This window comes from Aedes albopictus, chromosome 2 (assembly GCF_035046485.1).
Source record: "Aedes albopictus strain Foshan chromosome 2, AalbF5, whole genome shotgun sequence".
Lineage (NCBI taxonomy): Eukaryota > Metazoa > Arthropoda > Insecta > Diptera > Culicidae > Aedes > Aedes albopictus.
In genome coordinates this window covers 469209355-469227834 of record NC_085137.1, presented here as the reverse complement: position 1 = coordinate 469227834, position 18480 = coordinate 469209355, and the positions used below count along the sequence as shown (strand labels likewise).

Genomic DNA, 18480 nt, shown 5'->3' with positions numbered 1-18480 from the left:
TTTCTGAGCGATCTACTAGGAATGAAAGCTACTGCATTTCATTTGGTGCCAAGAGAACCCAAATCGGTTGACAAACAGCAGGGATATTTATTATGATACACTTGGTCAAAAATCTTAAAAAGTTTAGATGTATGACTCATAAGTACTCTTCGAGAGATATGTCGGTCACCAAACGTCCAATCGGAAAAAAATCAATAGCGTTTTACTAGGATGTAGTAGCTTTCATTTGCTTCCAAGATAACTCAAATCGGTTGACAGACGGCTGAGAAACGTGCGTGACTTTTTTTTGTAACGTACACACACACACACACACACACACACACACACACACACACACACACACACACACACACACACACACATACACACACACACACACACACACACACACACACACACACACACACACACACACACACACACACACACACACACACACACACACACACACACACACATTTGCTCAGTTCATCGAGCAGAGTTCATTGGTATATGAGACTCGACCCTCCGGGCCTCGGATCGAAAGTCGGTTTTTCGAGCGATATTTATACCCTTCTTTGGGTGTAAAAAGGGTAATAAATTCAATGGTACTCATTGAAAATAGCTGAGATTGAAGATCGAAATGTTTGAGCTTATAGTTTATAACAGCTTATTCAGCCAAAAATGTTGAAATGAAGATTAGGAGTGGTTTATTCAGCCATTGTACTGCAATAATATATGTTGGGGTGTACATCGAAATTAGGAATACGGCGTCGCCAATGAGCTTAAATGGAATGCTTAACTTCTGATCCCCTCAGTTGGGAAAATGACTCACAACTGCGCGATTGCAGAACTCCACGTGCCGGGAATTGAGAGCAATCTCTCTGGGGACCAACAACCACCCCCGCATCTGGCGTCTAGTAAATCTCAAATCGCACCAATTCGCAATTCCATTGTGCAGCCTCGACTTAATCCAACTTCAAGTCCACTGGTGTAGACAAGACACTTCTGGCACTGACTAGTTGGTTGGCTAGCCACGATGAAATATGAAAACGTATTAATCGCTCGTTTTAAATTCATTTCGCGCTCGCGTACCAAACCAACCCGGGCAATTCCAACTGCCACAGATTTCGCAAATTGCTCGCCATTTTCTAAAATAAACCGTCAACCGACGACGGTGATGCAGTGGACTGAGGACGGACAGTGGAGTCGCGGGTGGTGGCGGCGACGATGGACCAACATTACAGCAGCAGCACCAGAAGAAGTAGTCCACGACTGGACTGGCTGGCTGACTGACTGACTGCTGCCGGGCCCAGGTCTGTCGGATGGCTGGTTTGTTGTTGTTACTGTTGTAAATATGAAATATGAATTTCTCAGTGGTATTTGGCTCAAGCGACAAAATGCTGGCTGGCTAGCGCGGCACTGGCGCTGAGGCTCTTCGGAATGGTAAATGGTTATATAACTTCTGTGTAATGGCCGAGCATGCGGCATTAGGACCACGAGCGAGTGCGAGCGGAGGGCAATGCGGAAAACCGAGCGTGCGAGGATTGATGAATGGATGATGAGGGAGATGTCATCATCTTCGGTGTCGCCGATGTCGTCGACGTTGTTTCAGCAAGTTTAAGGACGGACACCGAATGCGCTGGTGTTGCCCACGCGTCGAAATTGGTGTCGGTTCCCCGTCCCGGTGCGCTTAGAGTGGCAATTCCGAGTGGTTAGAGATGGAGAGGTCGTTTATGACTAATTTGATGAGCTGCGACAGCAGCGTCAAGATGTTTGGAAGATGTTGCTTTTGAGTTGAACTTCCGGGGTTGCTGTGCGGAGTATGATTTTATCGCCGTTGAATTCCGTAAATTTGATCCTCATTAGTCATCCCAGAGCAGAATACGAGACGTAATTGTTTACAAATTTATCCCATTAGATCATTGTAAGGTTCAACTCAACGCGGAACTTGTAGAGAACGTTCAAGCTTTTTGAGGCTTAGATTTGCTTAAGCCTCTTCATAACTGTTCTTTTCAAGAACTTTTAGTTCAGTGTCTTGACGTAATATATAGCTTCTTAGCATAGTGTTCTTTGAGCACTTCTACAGTTATTAACGGAGAACTCTCTTTGATGTGTTTCACCAGTTATTACCATATTAGCTTAAGATTTTCAACATTACAAAATCCTGTACTAACCCTCCACTTTTTCCTTCTTTCCGAATTCCAGCTTGGGCTCCCTCGAGGCCACCCTACCGCGTGAGATGGTGTCACGGCGTAAAATTTTGTCCCGTTCGCGGGACGACCTGAACCTAGACTCGACATTCATCGCCCAGGAGGAAGAGGAAGACGTCTGGTACCAGAAGGAGAAACTCTATAAGGTAGGTTGTTTGTGGCGGCTCATCGACTGAGACTGCGATCATAATGAACGACAAACGTAACAAACATGTGCAATGTGCATGAGCTAAACGGTGATAATTGAGTGCGATGCTCATTGCACTGCGCTGATGTGTCAACCAACAGCCATCATCGCCGGAGACTGTTTAAATGTGATACGGAGAAATGTGAAACCAAATGCGTCCATTTCCGCTTAGGTGTGGGAAATTGCGGAATAGGTGAAGTGTAGTGTCTTGACTAGAGAGGAGCATCAATACTGCAGGTGCAGTAGTTATTGTCATTAACACATGGAAAGCTTCCAGATTTTAAACCATGTTTTTGAGAATGTTTCATTTATGAGGTTCGCTTCTTTTTTTCAAATCGAGAAAATTTTTGTTTTCAACCTGACTGCAAGGACGTAGCCGGTGCCATTAATGCTCGTTAAAGTGAGTCTCTGCAACTTGTACTGAAAGAATGTTTATGACCACTCCCAGTCAACATTAAGCTATTCATTGCTTCATAATTGGTTCGGATCAGTCCAAGCTAAGTTAAGCTAAGCTAAGCTAATCGAAAAACTCTTTGTTCAATGACAAATTTGAATGTACCCATGAGCACAATTATAAATGGGACCATGCATAGCACAGTCACATGTGATAACCCACGATTCATGACGTCAAAAGCAATCTGGCAATGTTCAATGTTTAACATAGAAATGTTGCCGCTAGGTGGCGCTAGTCATCTGGGGAAGTATTGATCCACTCCACTTGATGACTAATGCCACCTAGTGGCCAGATTGCCAACCTATTAGAAATCTTCAGTTTACTTCTGACTTTCTATAGAACTTTGCTGAAGACGAAACTGTTCTATCTGCTTTGGATCCCAAGAAAGGGTAGCTCTAAATTTCACTTGACAACATCATCTGGTGGCAAAATCAGCAATCAATTGAAGACTTGTCAGATTTTTCTTGACGTTCTGAACAACTTTACCGAAGACATCATTATTTGAAGTTGATTAGATCTTGGACCGTCGCATGCGATAACTAAAGAGTGCTTCTTCTGGCGAATGTACTTAGCCACTACTTCTGCATAGCGCCTCTATCGGCCAAATTGCCAACTTATCACAAGTGAGTTGACGGTCTGCCTCAGAACTAACATGACTAGGACTGCTCTAAATTTAATAGTGCTTCACCCTGCTTCAGTCGATCTAAGATAACAGACGAGGTGAGCACTTCGTATGCCGTTCGAACACTTGATTTTGAACCATTCTGCGTTACACGTATCAGCCTAAAAAGCTTCACCGGAAGAGCATGTTCTGACATTATCTGACAAGGCTTATTTCTTTTCATTCACCACTCTTTATGTCATGGACTGCTCTAATAACATTTTAATGAACATTTTCTATTGCCTAGGTTTTGAAGCCATTATAAAACTTAATATATTTTGTTTTGGTTTTGTAATGGTTTTAAGAAGCTCTGCTAGTCCATTTGACTAAAAAATGTTACTTGGGTAGAGTGGAAATTTTGTGCATAAATCAGATCAATTAGAATCAGAAACTCAAAAGTTCTGGTGAAAAGTGTTTGCTGCTGCGGATCTGAGATTGGGCCAAATTGGTTTAAAAGGGTTCCCGGGGAGATTTAGAGAGCTTAATGCTTGCAGATGCGCTTCAAGAGGTTCGAGAAGCGTTTCAGAGGGATTCAGGACCTCCAGGCCGTAACTGAAACCGCCTGAAACACAAATAAGACTTTCCAAGACCCCCTGGAACCCTCATGGAACCTTCTGATCAGGTATCAGTTGGTCATCTACAGAGGCAAGTTCTCCTCCATTTGGGAAATTTATTAAATGGAACTTCCTGATACTCCCTGAAACGCCACTCACACCCCAGAAAATCTATAGAGCCCCTGCTGGGATCCTCTCCACCATACCTTCTCAACCCTTTGAAACTCTCTGGGAACTCCTGAAACGCTCCAGAGATCCCCTGAATTGTACCAGAATCCTCCTGAGACCCCCTGAAACGCCCATGAAACCTGCGGATACCCTTCGAAACGCTCCTGAGACCCTTGAAACTCCCTGAGTTCTTCTTAAACACCCCTGAGATTGCTTCTTAGATCTCCTGAAACCTCCTGCATTTCACCATAAATTCTCATGAAATTCCCTGAAATGCTCCACTTGTTGTTTGTTTCGTAGTCCGTACGATTGACATCTGTGAGCCGAAGGAGAGATAATGTTGTCAAAAACGAACCCGGCTAGGATCGAGCTTCGAATCCAGTTTGATTTTCTTCTCCATAGAATCGTGAGCTTGTTATGTGACTTAGTTGGTTGATACGCCGGATGCAGAGTCGTGGGTTCGAATTCTACCAGAATAAGTTTCTTCTAAGGGCTTCGTGGCCGTGCGGTTAGCGGCTTCAGTCGTTTAGGCGTATTGTGAGTGCCACGGAGTGAGGGTTCGATTCCCGCTCCAGTCGGAGGAAACTTTTCGTCAAACGAAAAATCCTTCATTGGTCCACTGGGTGTTCCGTGTTGTCCGTTGCCTAATGTTAGTGATTGTTCAGTCTGTGCAACCTCTGGTTGAAGACGGTGTAGTGTCTTTTTAAATGTATCTCTTAATTTGTCAATTAAACGCTTCAAATGCTTCAAGTTTTACACCCCTGAAAGACCCCTTCTCCTGAGGATCCTGATCGTGAAGCTCCCAGAAACGCCCCTGAAAAGCCATTTGGACCTTTCTGAAACCTCTCGAACGTCCTTGAATCTCTTTGGGACCCCTGAAACACTCCTCAGGCCCCTTGAAACCCTCTGAACCCTCTAAATCTCATGGAAATCCATGAAATTACACTAAAACCCCCATGAAATCCTCTGAAGCATCCCTAGGATATCCCTGAAATCCTCCTGAATCCTCCAGAGATCTCCCAAAATGTTCCTGAGACCTCCTGAACTCTCCTGGATTCCTCCTAAATCTCCTCTGAATCCCTCTGAGATCCACGAAACCTATGTATGTGCAAATCTCCCTTAGATTATCTATTGTTAGCTCTTAAAACCTCCTAGAGATTGTTCTTTTGCTCCTTTCTTTCGAAGATCATCCTGAAACCGTCGTTGCCATAGTTACCATCATTATAACATTTTATGATGCACAATACTGAATATGCCGTGGAAATGCCGGCCTTTTCCCGGATCTCTACTGAACATTATCTTTCGTTCTTTCGTTCTTCCGGCTTCCTAGCCATGTGACCAGCTCAACTCAGCCTGCCGAGTTTTATTAGCTTGGCAATATCCTTTTGTTAGCCCTCTTGAATCACGCGACGCCTCCAGATGTTGTTTTCTTCTTTAATGTCTAGTATTGTTCGCAAACGCAACTTTCGTGGAGCGTGCAACGGTCACTACCGTGTTTTTGAAATGGGGAGTTTGTCCTTTCCAGCAGCCATGATGTACTCCAAGTTCCTGGATAGCCGTTTTAGCTAGGCGGGGGTCTCCACCCACAGCTTGTCCATCGGCACTTATGCGCTAACATTCTCTCCATTCATGAAGTAAACTTTTCACCTAATAGCTAGTTGTACCTACCCCGAGCAACACACATGTTATATAAAAGTTACGACAGCGCAAGATTTGGTTGTATAGAAGTTTATTTAACGTTATTCCAACACAATGTTAAAATTACTTCCAACTAACTTCTATACAACCAAAACAAGCGCTGTCGTCGCTCTTATACAACATGTGTGTTGCTTGGGACCATAGTTTAATCTATCTGCAAGTTACCTCCACAGTCGTTGCACATGACTGAAGACGGCACTGTTTATCTCCGCATACCTTCGCAGTGTTTCGTAAAATTTTTGCATATTATTTTGTCTCCAACTGCTTTACGACTCAGTAACGAGACTCTCTTCATGCTGATTTTTCTTTCTACAGCAAAATCTTTTCTCAGATGCTGCGGCGCTTAATTGTAACGCTCTCGAGTTCTTCTTCTTAATTATGGCGCTACGTCCTCACTGAGACTTGGTCTGCCCGTATCAACTTAGTGTTCTTTGAGCACTTCCACAGTTATTGATTGATTGAAGGGCTTTTTTTTGCCTGCCGTTGCATGAATTTGTATATTGTGAGGCAAGTACAACGATACACTATGCCCAGGGAATCGAAAAAATTTTCCCAACTGGAACGGGAATCGAACCGGCCGTCTCCGGATTGGCGATCCAAAGCCTTAACCACTAGGCTAACTGGAGACCCCAACGCTCTCGAGTATCAGACGCTAATATCCGGCTCCTGTGTAACGTTCTCGATGTTTGGTCTTCTGAAGTTCCTCACATAAATGACTGAGAAATCATGGTCAGCCCACTGAAGTCTGCCATATTTTGTACGTTTCCCAATATTCGTATCTTTGTACACTTGGAACAACTCGTGATTCATGCGTCTGCGCCACACTCCATTTTCTTGTTTCCACGAGCACTGTCCGCAGCACTTTGCGCTAGAATGCTCCGAAAGCTTTTCGGTCTACCTCCTTCAACGTCCACGCCTCGTGACCGCAGAGGGCAATCGGAAGAATCTGCGTCTTATACAGAGCAAATTTCGTTGGGGACCTAAGCTGGTTACGCAATCCATTAAAAGCTCTTTTCGCAGCTGCAATACGACTTTTAACTTCGCAGGAAACGTCATTGTCACATGTCGCATGATAAACAAATTCTTCAACAACTTCAAACACATCCCCAACAATCACTACCACAGCACTAACACCACTAGGCCAGCCTCTATCTCTACCCGCTATCATGTACTTCGTCTTGGTAGAGTTAATCCCTGTCTCTCTCTTCATAAGCTTCCTCCACTGCCCTACGACTGATGCCGATGAGATCAATATCGTCCGCAAAGTCGAGCGACCGTGTAATGATATTCCTCTGCACGCCAGATCTTCTCATCGCTCATTCGAGTGCAATGTTGAACAGAAAATTTGAAAGAGCATCACGAAGTAGATCCGAACTGCGATCCGAATACTTGATTTTGATCCTAATTAGTTTCGCCGGAAAACCATGTTCTGACATTATCTGCCAAAGCACATTTATTTTCACAGAATCGTACGCTGAACAGATGGTGAGTCTGCAAGTTATAGTTCCGAAATTTATCTAGGTTCATCCGCAGGTTAAACATTTGAACCGTCAACAGTATCTTATATGCCGAATTTAAAAGGTCTGTGCCCTTTTTTGAAGATTGGACATATGAGGTCATCCAACCAGCTGGTAGGCAATTCTTCATCCTCCCAGATCTGTACCATAATCTGGTGGATTGATTGATGTAGCTGCTCGCTTCCGTGCTTGAGAAAATCGACCGAGATCTCGTCTTTTCCAGAAGCCTTGCTGTTTGTCAGATCCTTAAGCATTCCTTAGCTATTTTTAACTTCATCTAGTATTAGTGATTCTATACTGTTGGACCTTCAACAACTACAGGGGATGGCCAAAATGTTTGGAATAGGCAACTTTTTTTCTCGCACAAAAAAATTCAACATGCTGTAACTTTTCATAGAGTGCATCAAAAAAACTCAAATTTTGACTGTTTGTCAACCTATTATATGTGCATCATTGGTACAAATTAGGGCTCGATTGATTAATTTTTCGCGAAGTTAGAACCGTTTGGGTAAAACACTATTATTTGGACAACTAATTTTTGAACTGTCATATCTCGGAAACCAGTGAACCGAATTGAATGAATTTTTTAACGTTTGTCAACAATATATTGATACTTATTACGACGTTATAAAATGTAATATTTTCTTACGGCAAATTAAGTTATACCGGATTGAAATTTTTACCCATATAGAGGAAAATAAGTCAAATTTACAATACCACACAAAAATTACTTATTATGTTCTTCCTTCAATATAAATAGGCTCTAATATATCTGATTAGAGATAACTTGAGAACAGAAGTGGAAAATCTTTGGATGTCAACACTAAAATTTATTGACATTGATGTAAAAAAATTACATTTTTTTGAGAAAAATCCAAAAAGTGTCAGTCTTTGATAACTTTTTTCAACGTTTAAAAAGTACCTATGTTTTTATAGTTTGTGAAGCATTTACATATGGTTAGTGTACATTCAAATTTTCATTCAATTAGGTTCACTGGTTTCCGAGATATAACAGCTCAAAAATGAGTTGTCTAAAAAATAGTGTTTTACCCGAACGGTTCTAACTTTGCGATATATTAATCAATCGAGCCCAAATTTGTACCAATGATGCACATATAATAGGTTGACAAACAGTCAAAATTTGAGATTTTTTGATGCGCTCTATGGATAGTTATAGCATGTTGAACTTTTTTGTGAGAGAAAAAAAAGTTGCCTATCCCAAACATTTTGGCCATCCCCTGTATGTAATCCTATTGTTTGGTTTCCAGGAACATCTTTATTGTTGATAATAGTCAACACATCTTCCTCCAAGCAGCCACCATTGTTTTATGTGTCAGATTTTTTTCTCAGTTATTGCTCATTATGATTACTGGTGCAGTACACCATTGACAGTTGCATAAAACCTGCACATATCGTTCTTATTCTTGGTTTCTGCGCTACAACATTCAAGCTCTCTTCATACAGAAGCTTCTTACAGTTTCTTCTTTTTCTTCGAATCACACGCTGGTCTTTTGAGTACTACTATCCGATAAGTCTAACATCCAATCGGCCTGATGTGCATTTGGTCTAATGATTATTCGGTCTAATAATCTAACGACAGAGAACATCTTTGACGACAAATCAATCATTGTAGTTACGCATGTATGATACTCAAATTGAGAAGTGTTATATAATCTAGATTTTCCCTTCCTCGAGAAGCCAAAAACCATCGCCCTTCCTTATTTGAATATAATCAAATGCGCAGCAAACAAGATCCAACGAGTCATCCAAACACCAAAACCACTCCGCAATGATCGATGGTCAAAACCATCACCGGGTCATCACGAGTGGCGCGCTTTCGTTTTCGTTTGACCCGTTCGAAGCCTCAAAAGAGGATGATAACCCACTACTCTTTCCCATCGGCTCACTCGCGCCACTCATCTAACTGGTTTTGGATTACCTACACTAGGCACCGTTACCGGGAGAAGGCCCCGTGCGGCAGCGCCATCTTCTGCGGTTGAACAATCAGTCAAATCCATCGCATCGTCGCCGTATGCGGCGCAGTGTGGTTATGGACTCATCTTCAGCGTCGGAGATACTGATGCTGCTGGCTGGTTGGTGCCAACTAATGAAAATGAAATGAAATATAAACTGCTTTTTATGATGGATCTGGTACCTACATGCAGCGACGGGAGTCGCGATATGTAGGTAGGCACTGTAGTTAGAGGAGATATAGCTGTAGCAGTACCACATGTGATGATGAAGCTGAAGATGACGTTGATGCCCTAAGCCGACAGACAGAGGCAGAGCCCCACTTCTACCTAGATGACGACGACAACGACGATGTGCGAGTAAGTGAACGGTGATCTGTGTGTCCGTCCGTAAGGGCTCGCATTATTATCCCTTCCATCATCATGTGCCGGAGTATCTAGTGCTAGTAGTAGCAAGCAGCACCAGAGCATTAAGTCAACCGCAAGCCGTTAAGTACCTTTCAAATGGCGTGCGGTAAGTGGTTTTTGCAGGCACTCAGAATTGCTGCCAGCTATGGTTGGACGGACGCGACGCGCAGGGGTGCAAGGGTCTGGTACTAGCAGCAGTTGTTGTGAATGACTCGGGCGACCCAGAAATCAGCTGGCTGGAAAATTACCTTCGTCAAGCTCCGTGTGATTTGACTGGATTTAATGCGAGGTCGTACGTGGAAATGTAATCTGGTTCTACAGGGGATAGACAAAATGATCGGGACAGGCAAAATTTTCACTTTTCAAAAAATGTTCAATTAGCTGTAACTTTTCGAAAAGTGCATCAAATATTCTCAATTTTTTACTGTAAGTTCTTCAACTAGTTGTGTATCAGTGGACAAAATTTGGAAAAGATCGGACAATTCTTCACGAAGAAATAAAGATTTTTGAAAAAGGTAAAATTATCCGATAGCCAACTTTGAGCTGTTATATCTCCGGATTCAATGAACCGAATGCAATGAAATTTTGACCATTTAAGACTTATATGATGAGCTATGAAAAACCATTGACTTAACTTAATATTCTTACCACGGAAGAAAATTATAACGATTAGATTATTTTTCTAATAAAACACCAAATTATCCAAAACATCAACATCGTTACAAAATTCAAGATGCAAATTATAGTTCATTTAGTTTCCCTCTAATTGACTTATATATAAATGCGTTTTGAAAGAAAGTAACAACATAGCCGCCAATAAATTGAAAAAGTAATGGGATGCATATTAAAAATAGACCAATTTACTAAAAAATCGTGAAAAAAATAAAATCGCTATAACTTTTTCGCTTGTTAAAAATTTCAAGTTAAGCCAAATGATTTCTAGAGTTCATTATATAAGTCATGAATGGTCAAAATTTCATTGCAATCGGCTCATTGAATCCGGAGATATAACAGCTCAAAGTTTGCTATCGGATAATTTAATCTTTTCCAAAAATCTTTATAACTTCGTGAAGAATGGTCCGATCTTTTCCAAATTTTGTCCACTGATACACAACTAGTTGAAGAACTTACAGTAAAAATTTGAGAATATTTGATGCACTTTTCGAAAAGTTACAGCTAGTTGAACATTTTTTGGAAAGTGAAAATTTTGCCTGTCCCGATCATTTTGTCTATCCCCTGTAGGTTTTCTTAGGAACAAAAATTTTTGGTCTTTCGGTATTGTTGCTGTTGGAGAGTTGAATAATAATCTTGTCCAAGCACCACTGAGGTCTACATTAGCTATACTAGGAAAGTAAAATCACCTAAACCACCGTCTGCGTAATGTCAAAATACCAAAACTATTGTAAATTATGGAATTTTTTGAAAAAGTTTATCGCTTTAATCGGAATTTCTAAACTTTGCGGAAGAAAATAATGATTTCTTGTTTTCACCAGGGTTTCATTATTCACTGACGGAATCCGAAGGATTTTACCATAATTTCAAAATTTTCAAACAAATTCCAGATAAAAATTCCAGGAAATATGTCTAGGTTTGTATCGAATTTAACTTTTTTATGAAACCACTAAATTTTCCCGCATCCTGGAGAATTTTAGAGTTTACCGGTGAAACTTCAAGATTTTTACCAGCATATTTTTGTCAAGTGCTTGAAATTTTCCAGACTTAACTTGTTGACTATAATTTAGGAAAGTAAGGATGACTAACAGAAATTTCTAGAGGATTCTCAGGATTTTCGTTAGCATTTTGGATTTTTTAGCACAATTTGAATTTTTCATTTGTGAAGATTTTTTTCTTATTCGTTTATTTGGAAGGCTCGGGCGCCTCATGGGCATAACTGAGTCGAAATCATTTGTTGTTTTTAACAATATTATTACATTTTACTTTTGTGAAAATATAGCTTTAGTTGAAATTCTCGAATAAAAGAAGTAAAAGAAGATTTTTTCATTATTTGTCGTAAATGCTGGTTATCCTTGGCAGCTTATTTTTTTTTTAATTTTCCGGTTCAATCTCAGGATTTTTGTCGTAATTTCTAAATTTGAAAAGCATTTTTAACATTTCCTGAAAAAATCTGAAAATTTGGAGATTTTCGGCAAAATTTAAGATTTTTTCGACAAAATCTCTGGATATGCGTGGGGACTTTGGCAGAATTCAGTATTTCCGTCAAAAGTTTCATGATTTTTACCAGAGTTTCTGAAGTTGTTTACTAAATGTTAAGGTTGGTGGAAGAATCTCTTCATTTCCGTCAATATTTTTAAATTTTAGTAGCACAACCTTCCGGAGCTATTTCAAAAATTTCATTAAAATTTCGGAATTTTTGGCAAAATTTTCATATTTAACGAAAGAATCACAATAATTTCATTCCAACTTCAAAATTTTATGTTATTTTAAATTTCAGAATTTTTCGATAAAACATCAGCGTTTACGACGGAATTTTCAAATTTTCCAAGCAAATATCTTTGTTTTGTCGAAATTCCAGAATTTCAAATTTTACCGGAGAATTTTCGGGATGTTCTTAAGGATTTTGGAATTTTCTGATGTAATTTTAATATGTTTGTCGAATGCTAAGAATTTCCTGAGCAATGTTAGGGTGTTTATCCATGTTTATTCAAAGTTTTGGGATGAGTTTCAGAATTTTCCGGAGAACTTTTACGCTTTTTGTCAGCTTTTGTGAATGTTTCCGGCAAATTTTAACAAATTCTCCTGATTCAACGGAATATCTGATTTTTTAAGAGATTTGAAATTATCAGATGAAGTTTTAGGACCTTCGTCGTGCACACTAGGATTATTTTTCTTTTTTTACTGAGTTCCCAATAGTTTTACTCATTAAGCTTGGTTGTCAGACAATTTTCGGAAGAATCTTTTGACTTTTGTCGGAATTTTCATTAAGAGTTTCATGACTCTCGCCAGAGTTTCTGAAATTTTTAACAAATTTTCAAGTAAGTGGAAGAATCTCGTGATATTCGTCAATATTTTTAAATTTACAGCAGAGATTTTTTCTTAATTTGAGTTATACGACATTCCGGAGGATATTGTCAATATGTTCTCACAAATGGAAAATCGCGGTAGTTTCATTCGATCTTCGAAATTTTGCGCTAAATTTTGGAATTTTCCGGTAAAACATTAGCGTTTACGGTGGAATTTTCAAATTTCCCGAGTAAATGCCATTATTTTGTCGGATTCAAGAATTTCAAAATTTTTCGGAGAAGTTTTTGAAAGTTCACAAAGATTCCAGAAATTTTTGATGGAACTTCGAAATGTTTGCCGAAAGCAAATAATTTCCTCAGGGGGTTTCCATTTTTCAATGTTTTTACATGAGCTTCAGTATTTTCAGGAGAATTTTCTAGATTTCTGTCAGCTTTTCAAAGTTTCTGTCAGAATTTGACGAATTCTCATGATTTTCCGAAATTTCTGATTTTTTATGAGTTTTGAAATTATCAGATGAAGTTTAAGTACTTTCGTCTATTATTTTTCCGTCTTTTTACAATTTTACTCGTTACGCTCGGTTGTTACGAATTTCTCGGAAGAATCTACGGACTTTCTCCGAAGTTTTGGTGGAATTCAATATTTGCATTGAGAGTCCAATGACTTTCACCAGAGTTTTCTAAAGTCTATACCGAATTTTCAGATAAGTTGAAGAATCTCATGATATCCGTCAAAATTTTAAAATGTTCGATAATGGCTTTTCCGGTAAAGCATTGGCATTTACGAATTGTCCGGGTGAATTTCTTATATTTTCGGAATATCGGAATTCCAGATTTTTTTCCTGAGGAATTTCGGGATGTTCCCAAGGATTTCGGAATTTTCTGATGAAATATCAAAATGTTTGTCGAAGGTCAAGAGCTTTCTGAGGAATGTCCATTTCTCTATGTTTTTTGATGAGTTAAGAACATTTTCCGGATAATTTTCAGGGTTTTATCAGTTTTTTGAAGTTTCTGAACTCGTCGGATTTTTTTAAATTAACTAATTTATCTTTTTTGCTGAAATCCTAACAGCATATTCAACTCGGTACGCTCGGTTGATGATAATTTTTCGGAAGAATTTCTGGATTTTCGTCGGAATGTTGGCAGAGTTTCACAGTTTTCACCGGAGTTTCTAAAGCTTTTGCCAGATTTTCAGATAAGTGGAAGAATATTTTTAAATTTACGGTAGAGTTTTTTTTCTGTATTTGAGTTGTGCGGCCTTCCAGAGGATGCACAGTGGGAAAAATCGACCCAAAAAACGGATCTTTTAACGCCGCTGGTTTCGGTACGTGAAGTTGACCGTTTCTGACGTAAAAAAGTACGAGAAATCGATTGGTGCTAAATTCATTCGCCGCACGGCACGGGAAGTGGTCCATTTTGCCCCATTTTGCCCTTTTTCATACAAAAAGAGAATCAAAATGTACTTTCAAACAACTAACACGACTGTAGATCATTGAAAATAGCTGCAGGTGTAATTAGAGGTTAATAGAAATCATAAATATAAATGGAAGATCCTTTTAAATGCCTTCATTGCCCCATATGCCCCAACAACTGCTGGAAATTGTAAATTTTACATGATTATGAATGGATTTTTAATGTTACTGATTTGAATTCCTTTTTTTTTTGCATAAACAAAAAGCGCTAGATCCGTTATCACCAGAATCAGTAGTTGTCCAATTTGCCCCATTTTGCCCTATTATCATAGAAAAATGAGATTTAAAATGTATTTATAAGAAACAGATACTGTAATATAACGTTGAAATTAGTTTTAGTTGCAATTGGAAGCTAACAGCTATCATGCGCATAAATGAAATATATTTTCCCTATTTTGCTCTACATGCCCCTAAAACGGTTGGATGATAATATTTTTTCTATTGCAATACATGAAGTCCTAGATCATTTTTTATATACAAAGACGGTTTATCGATAAGGTTTAGAATCATTCACGGGAGGGTACAAAGAGCTGTCTATTTTACACCAATTTTCCCTGATTTGTTGTCGCCTCTTGAATGAATTGATTTTCCCCATTTACTTATGTCCGAATTGATGGATTTTTGTTACTGAAACCAATGTAATCGAAAGGACAGTTAAAACATATGACTTTGGCGGGGAATACAAGGCATAATAAGCATTAACCCTGATCTTAATTTGTGGCAAATATGCACACAACTGATTAAATGAGGCATCTTAAATAAATATAATTTGGACGCCCTATTTAATCAGTTTAGCGCATATTTGACATATTTTATTAAATGCTTATTATGCCCTTAATTCCCCATCGAAAGCTGAAAATATAGAAAAAGTAATATATATGTCTTTTTGATAACATTGGTTTCAGTACCAATGCTAATAAGGGAAATTTATTCATTACTTGACAAAAAATCAGGCCAATTGATTTATTCATTACATGACAAAAATCATGGTAAATTGGGGTGAAATGGACAACTATTTATACCATTCCGAGAATGATTGTAGTATTAATCGATGTACCGCATTTGTATATATCAAAAATGATCCAGGGCTTCATGTTTTGCATCCAACGACATGACAAAACCATGCAAAATATGTTATTATCCAGCAGTTTTTGGGGCATGTAGGGTAAAATAGGGAAAATATCTTTCATATATGCGCATGATATCTGTTAGCTTCCAACTGCACCTACAACTAATTTCAATGTTCCATAGCAGTATTTGTTTTTCATAAATACATTTTAAATCTCATTTTTTCATAAAAAATCGGGCAAAATGGGGCAAATTGGACAACTCCCGAAGATGATTCTGGTGGTAAAAGATCTAGCGCTTTTTGTTTATGCCAAAACAAATCAACTTCAAGTCAGTAACATTGAAAATCCATTCATAATTAGGAAAAAGTGTGAATATCCGACAGCTGTTGGGGCATATGGGGCAAAATAAGCATTTGAAAGGATCTTTCATGTGTTCTTATGATTCCTATTAACTTCCAATTACACTTGCAGCTATTTTCAATGATCTACAGTCGTGTTAGTTGTTTGACAGTACATTTTGATTCTCTTTTTGTATGAAAAAAGGGCAAAATGGGGCGAAATGGGACAAAATGGACCACTTTCCGTGCCGTGCGGTGAATGAAATTAGCACTAATCGATTTCTCATAATTTTTTACGTCAGAAACGGTCAACTTCTCGTACCGAAACCAGCGGCGTTAATAGATCCGTTTTTTAGGTCGATTTTTCCCACTGTGGGATGGTTGAAATTGAGTTCTCTGTACAAATTTCAAATTTAACGAAAGAATCACTGTATTTTACTCTAATTTTGAAATGTTCAGCTAAATTTTAGATTTTTTTTGAAGAAACATCTGCGTTTACTACAGAATGTTCAAATTTTTTAGGTATCATTATTTCGTCGGAATTCCATATTTTTCCGGAGGATTTTCGGAATGTTCACAAGGATTCCAAAATGTCTTATGGAATTCCAAAATGTTTGCCAAAAGTTAAAAATTTCAGCGGGTTTATGCATTTTTATAGTTTACGGTTGTTTCAAAAATTATCCTGATTCGTCGGAATTTTGGATTGTTTAAGGAGTTTTGAAACTCTCCGATGAAGTCTTAGGACTTTCGTCGTAGACACTAAGATTTTTTCCGCTTTTATGGAATTCCCAACATCATTTTGGAGGCAAATGCATCCATTCCTCTTTTTTTTTGTTTTTTTGATTTTTATTAAATAATGAATTAATATTTTCAAAATCGGTTTTCATCCACATTTAAAGAAAGGATCAAGGTATTTACTGATTTTTTCCCTGGTGAAAATGGTTTTTCGTTTTCCTTAGACCATTTTTTAAAGAATGTTGACCAATGTTTTTTTTTTTTGTAAAAACGAAAAACATTTTCCGACAGGAAAAAATATCAGGAGATACCTTGGTCCTTCAGTAGGTCGGCTCCAGAGAAATTTGTGCCATATCTGCCATACTTTGATCCTTCCTTTGAATGTGAATGAAGACCGATTTCAAAAATATTGCTTCGTTATTTAATAAAAAATCAAAAACCAAAAATGAGGAAATGCATAGTTTTACCGTAACTTGGTACGCTCGGTTGTCTCTTTCGGTAAACTTCTGTGTTAATGAGTTTAGTAAATGTATTATCAAAACTTACCGACGAACGGTAAATTTTGATTCTAATAAACGGTAAATATAACTTACCGAGTCTACCGAGTTGAATCTGCTGTTCAGAACTCAGTAAAAAGACTGAAACAATAATGAATTCAGTGAAAAATAAAAACCCAGAAACAGAATGTAAGTGTGTAGTTCAGGTGCAATATTTAAATTTTCTGAAAAAAAAAAAAACTCAAACGTTATTTTTTCTAATTTCATAAAACTTGGTACAATTTTAGAATTTTTCGGACAAGTTCAAACGGTTCTGTCAGAATTTCATAAATTTGCTTACAACAGAGCTTCTGAATTCAGGGGCAGAATTTTTGGATTTACCTAGAGAATCAATATTTCAAAATTTCCAGCAAAGATTTTAATTTTGTTTTTGAATTGCAGAATGTTCTGGAAAAATCTTCACATTTTCTTTGAAATTAATAAATTATTTGATGGAATTTCGGAAGTTTTATCATGATTACGAAGCCTTTATTTCAATTCAAAAATCTAAGAACTTCTGCTTTTCGTTTTAAAGTTTAAGAACCTCTGCGTTTCGTCCGAATACAAGAATTTCGGATGTAGAACATCGACATGTGCAGAGCCGATTGTAAAAAGTGTTGTCCAGGTGCAACATTTAAATTTGGTGGAAGAATCTCAACATCTCTCTTCGCAATTTCATAAATTTCGCTACAATTTTACAATTTAAAAAAAAAAAAAAATCCACGGTTTAGTCGGAATTCCGGGCTTCTAGATGGAATATCCCCAAAGTTTCTGAATTTATGGAAGAATTTTCAGATTTACCGGGGGAAATCTCATGATTTCCGTCAAAAATCAATCAGAGGCTTACAACTTGTTTTTCATTTGCACAATGTTCAAGAAAAATCTAAAAAATTTCTTTGGAATTTCAAAATTTTTAGAAGAAAATTTTGTATATTGATCATAATTTCGATACTTTCAGTTGAATTTCAGAGCTTTTGGTACTTATAATTCTAGTATTTTGGAATTTTTGGATAAACCTTCGATCATATATTGGAGCTTTTGGCAGAATTTCAAAGTATCCCGGTTAAAATTTTAGAATATTCGATTTTGAATTTTAAACCAATTTTACGAATTTTTTGGAATATATGGTTTGTCGGACTAATATCAATATTTTTAAGTAAAATCTTGTAATGTTTCAAAGAATGTTAAGGATTTTCTTAAAATTGTTTGAACTTTCAGTTAAATTTCTGAATTTTCGGAGAATTTTCAAACTTTTTTTTCAGAATTTCGGAAATATTAAACATTGTGGAATATTTTCTTAGAAGTAAAAAATTCAAACAGTTTGACAGATGGGGATTTTTTTAACAATCGTACATACTGGTAAATTGAGAAACATCAGGGACGCCTAATTTTTCGGATAACTTCAGTGGAAAAAACATTTTCCACGGACACCACCTACTTTGAAAAGTCATAACACAAGAACGGTGCATCGTAGACACAATTTTTTTTTATGAAATCTTGAACAAATTTTCTCAGCAATCCAAAAAAATACAATATGAATAT

The 18480-nt window shown here is 37.9% G+C and overlaps 1 protein-coding gene across 4 annotated transcripts in view; it reads left to right on the top strand.

The window, feature by feature from the left end:
- LOC109418098 (uncharacterized) overlaps nucleotides 1–18480 on the top strand; it is a 734843-nt gene that overhangs the window by 421719 nt on the left and 294644 nt on the right. For all 4 annotated transcript variants that reach the window (XM_019692282.3, XM_019692283.3, XM_029870885.2 and 1 more), the window contains exon 3: nucleotides 2188–2338. In XM_019692282.3, coding sequence (XP_019547827.1) covers nucleotides 2188–2338 — 151 coding nt within the window. The remainder of the gene's footprint in view (nucleotides 1–2187; nucleotides 2339–18480) is intronic.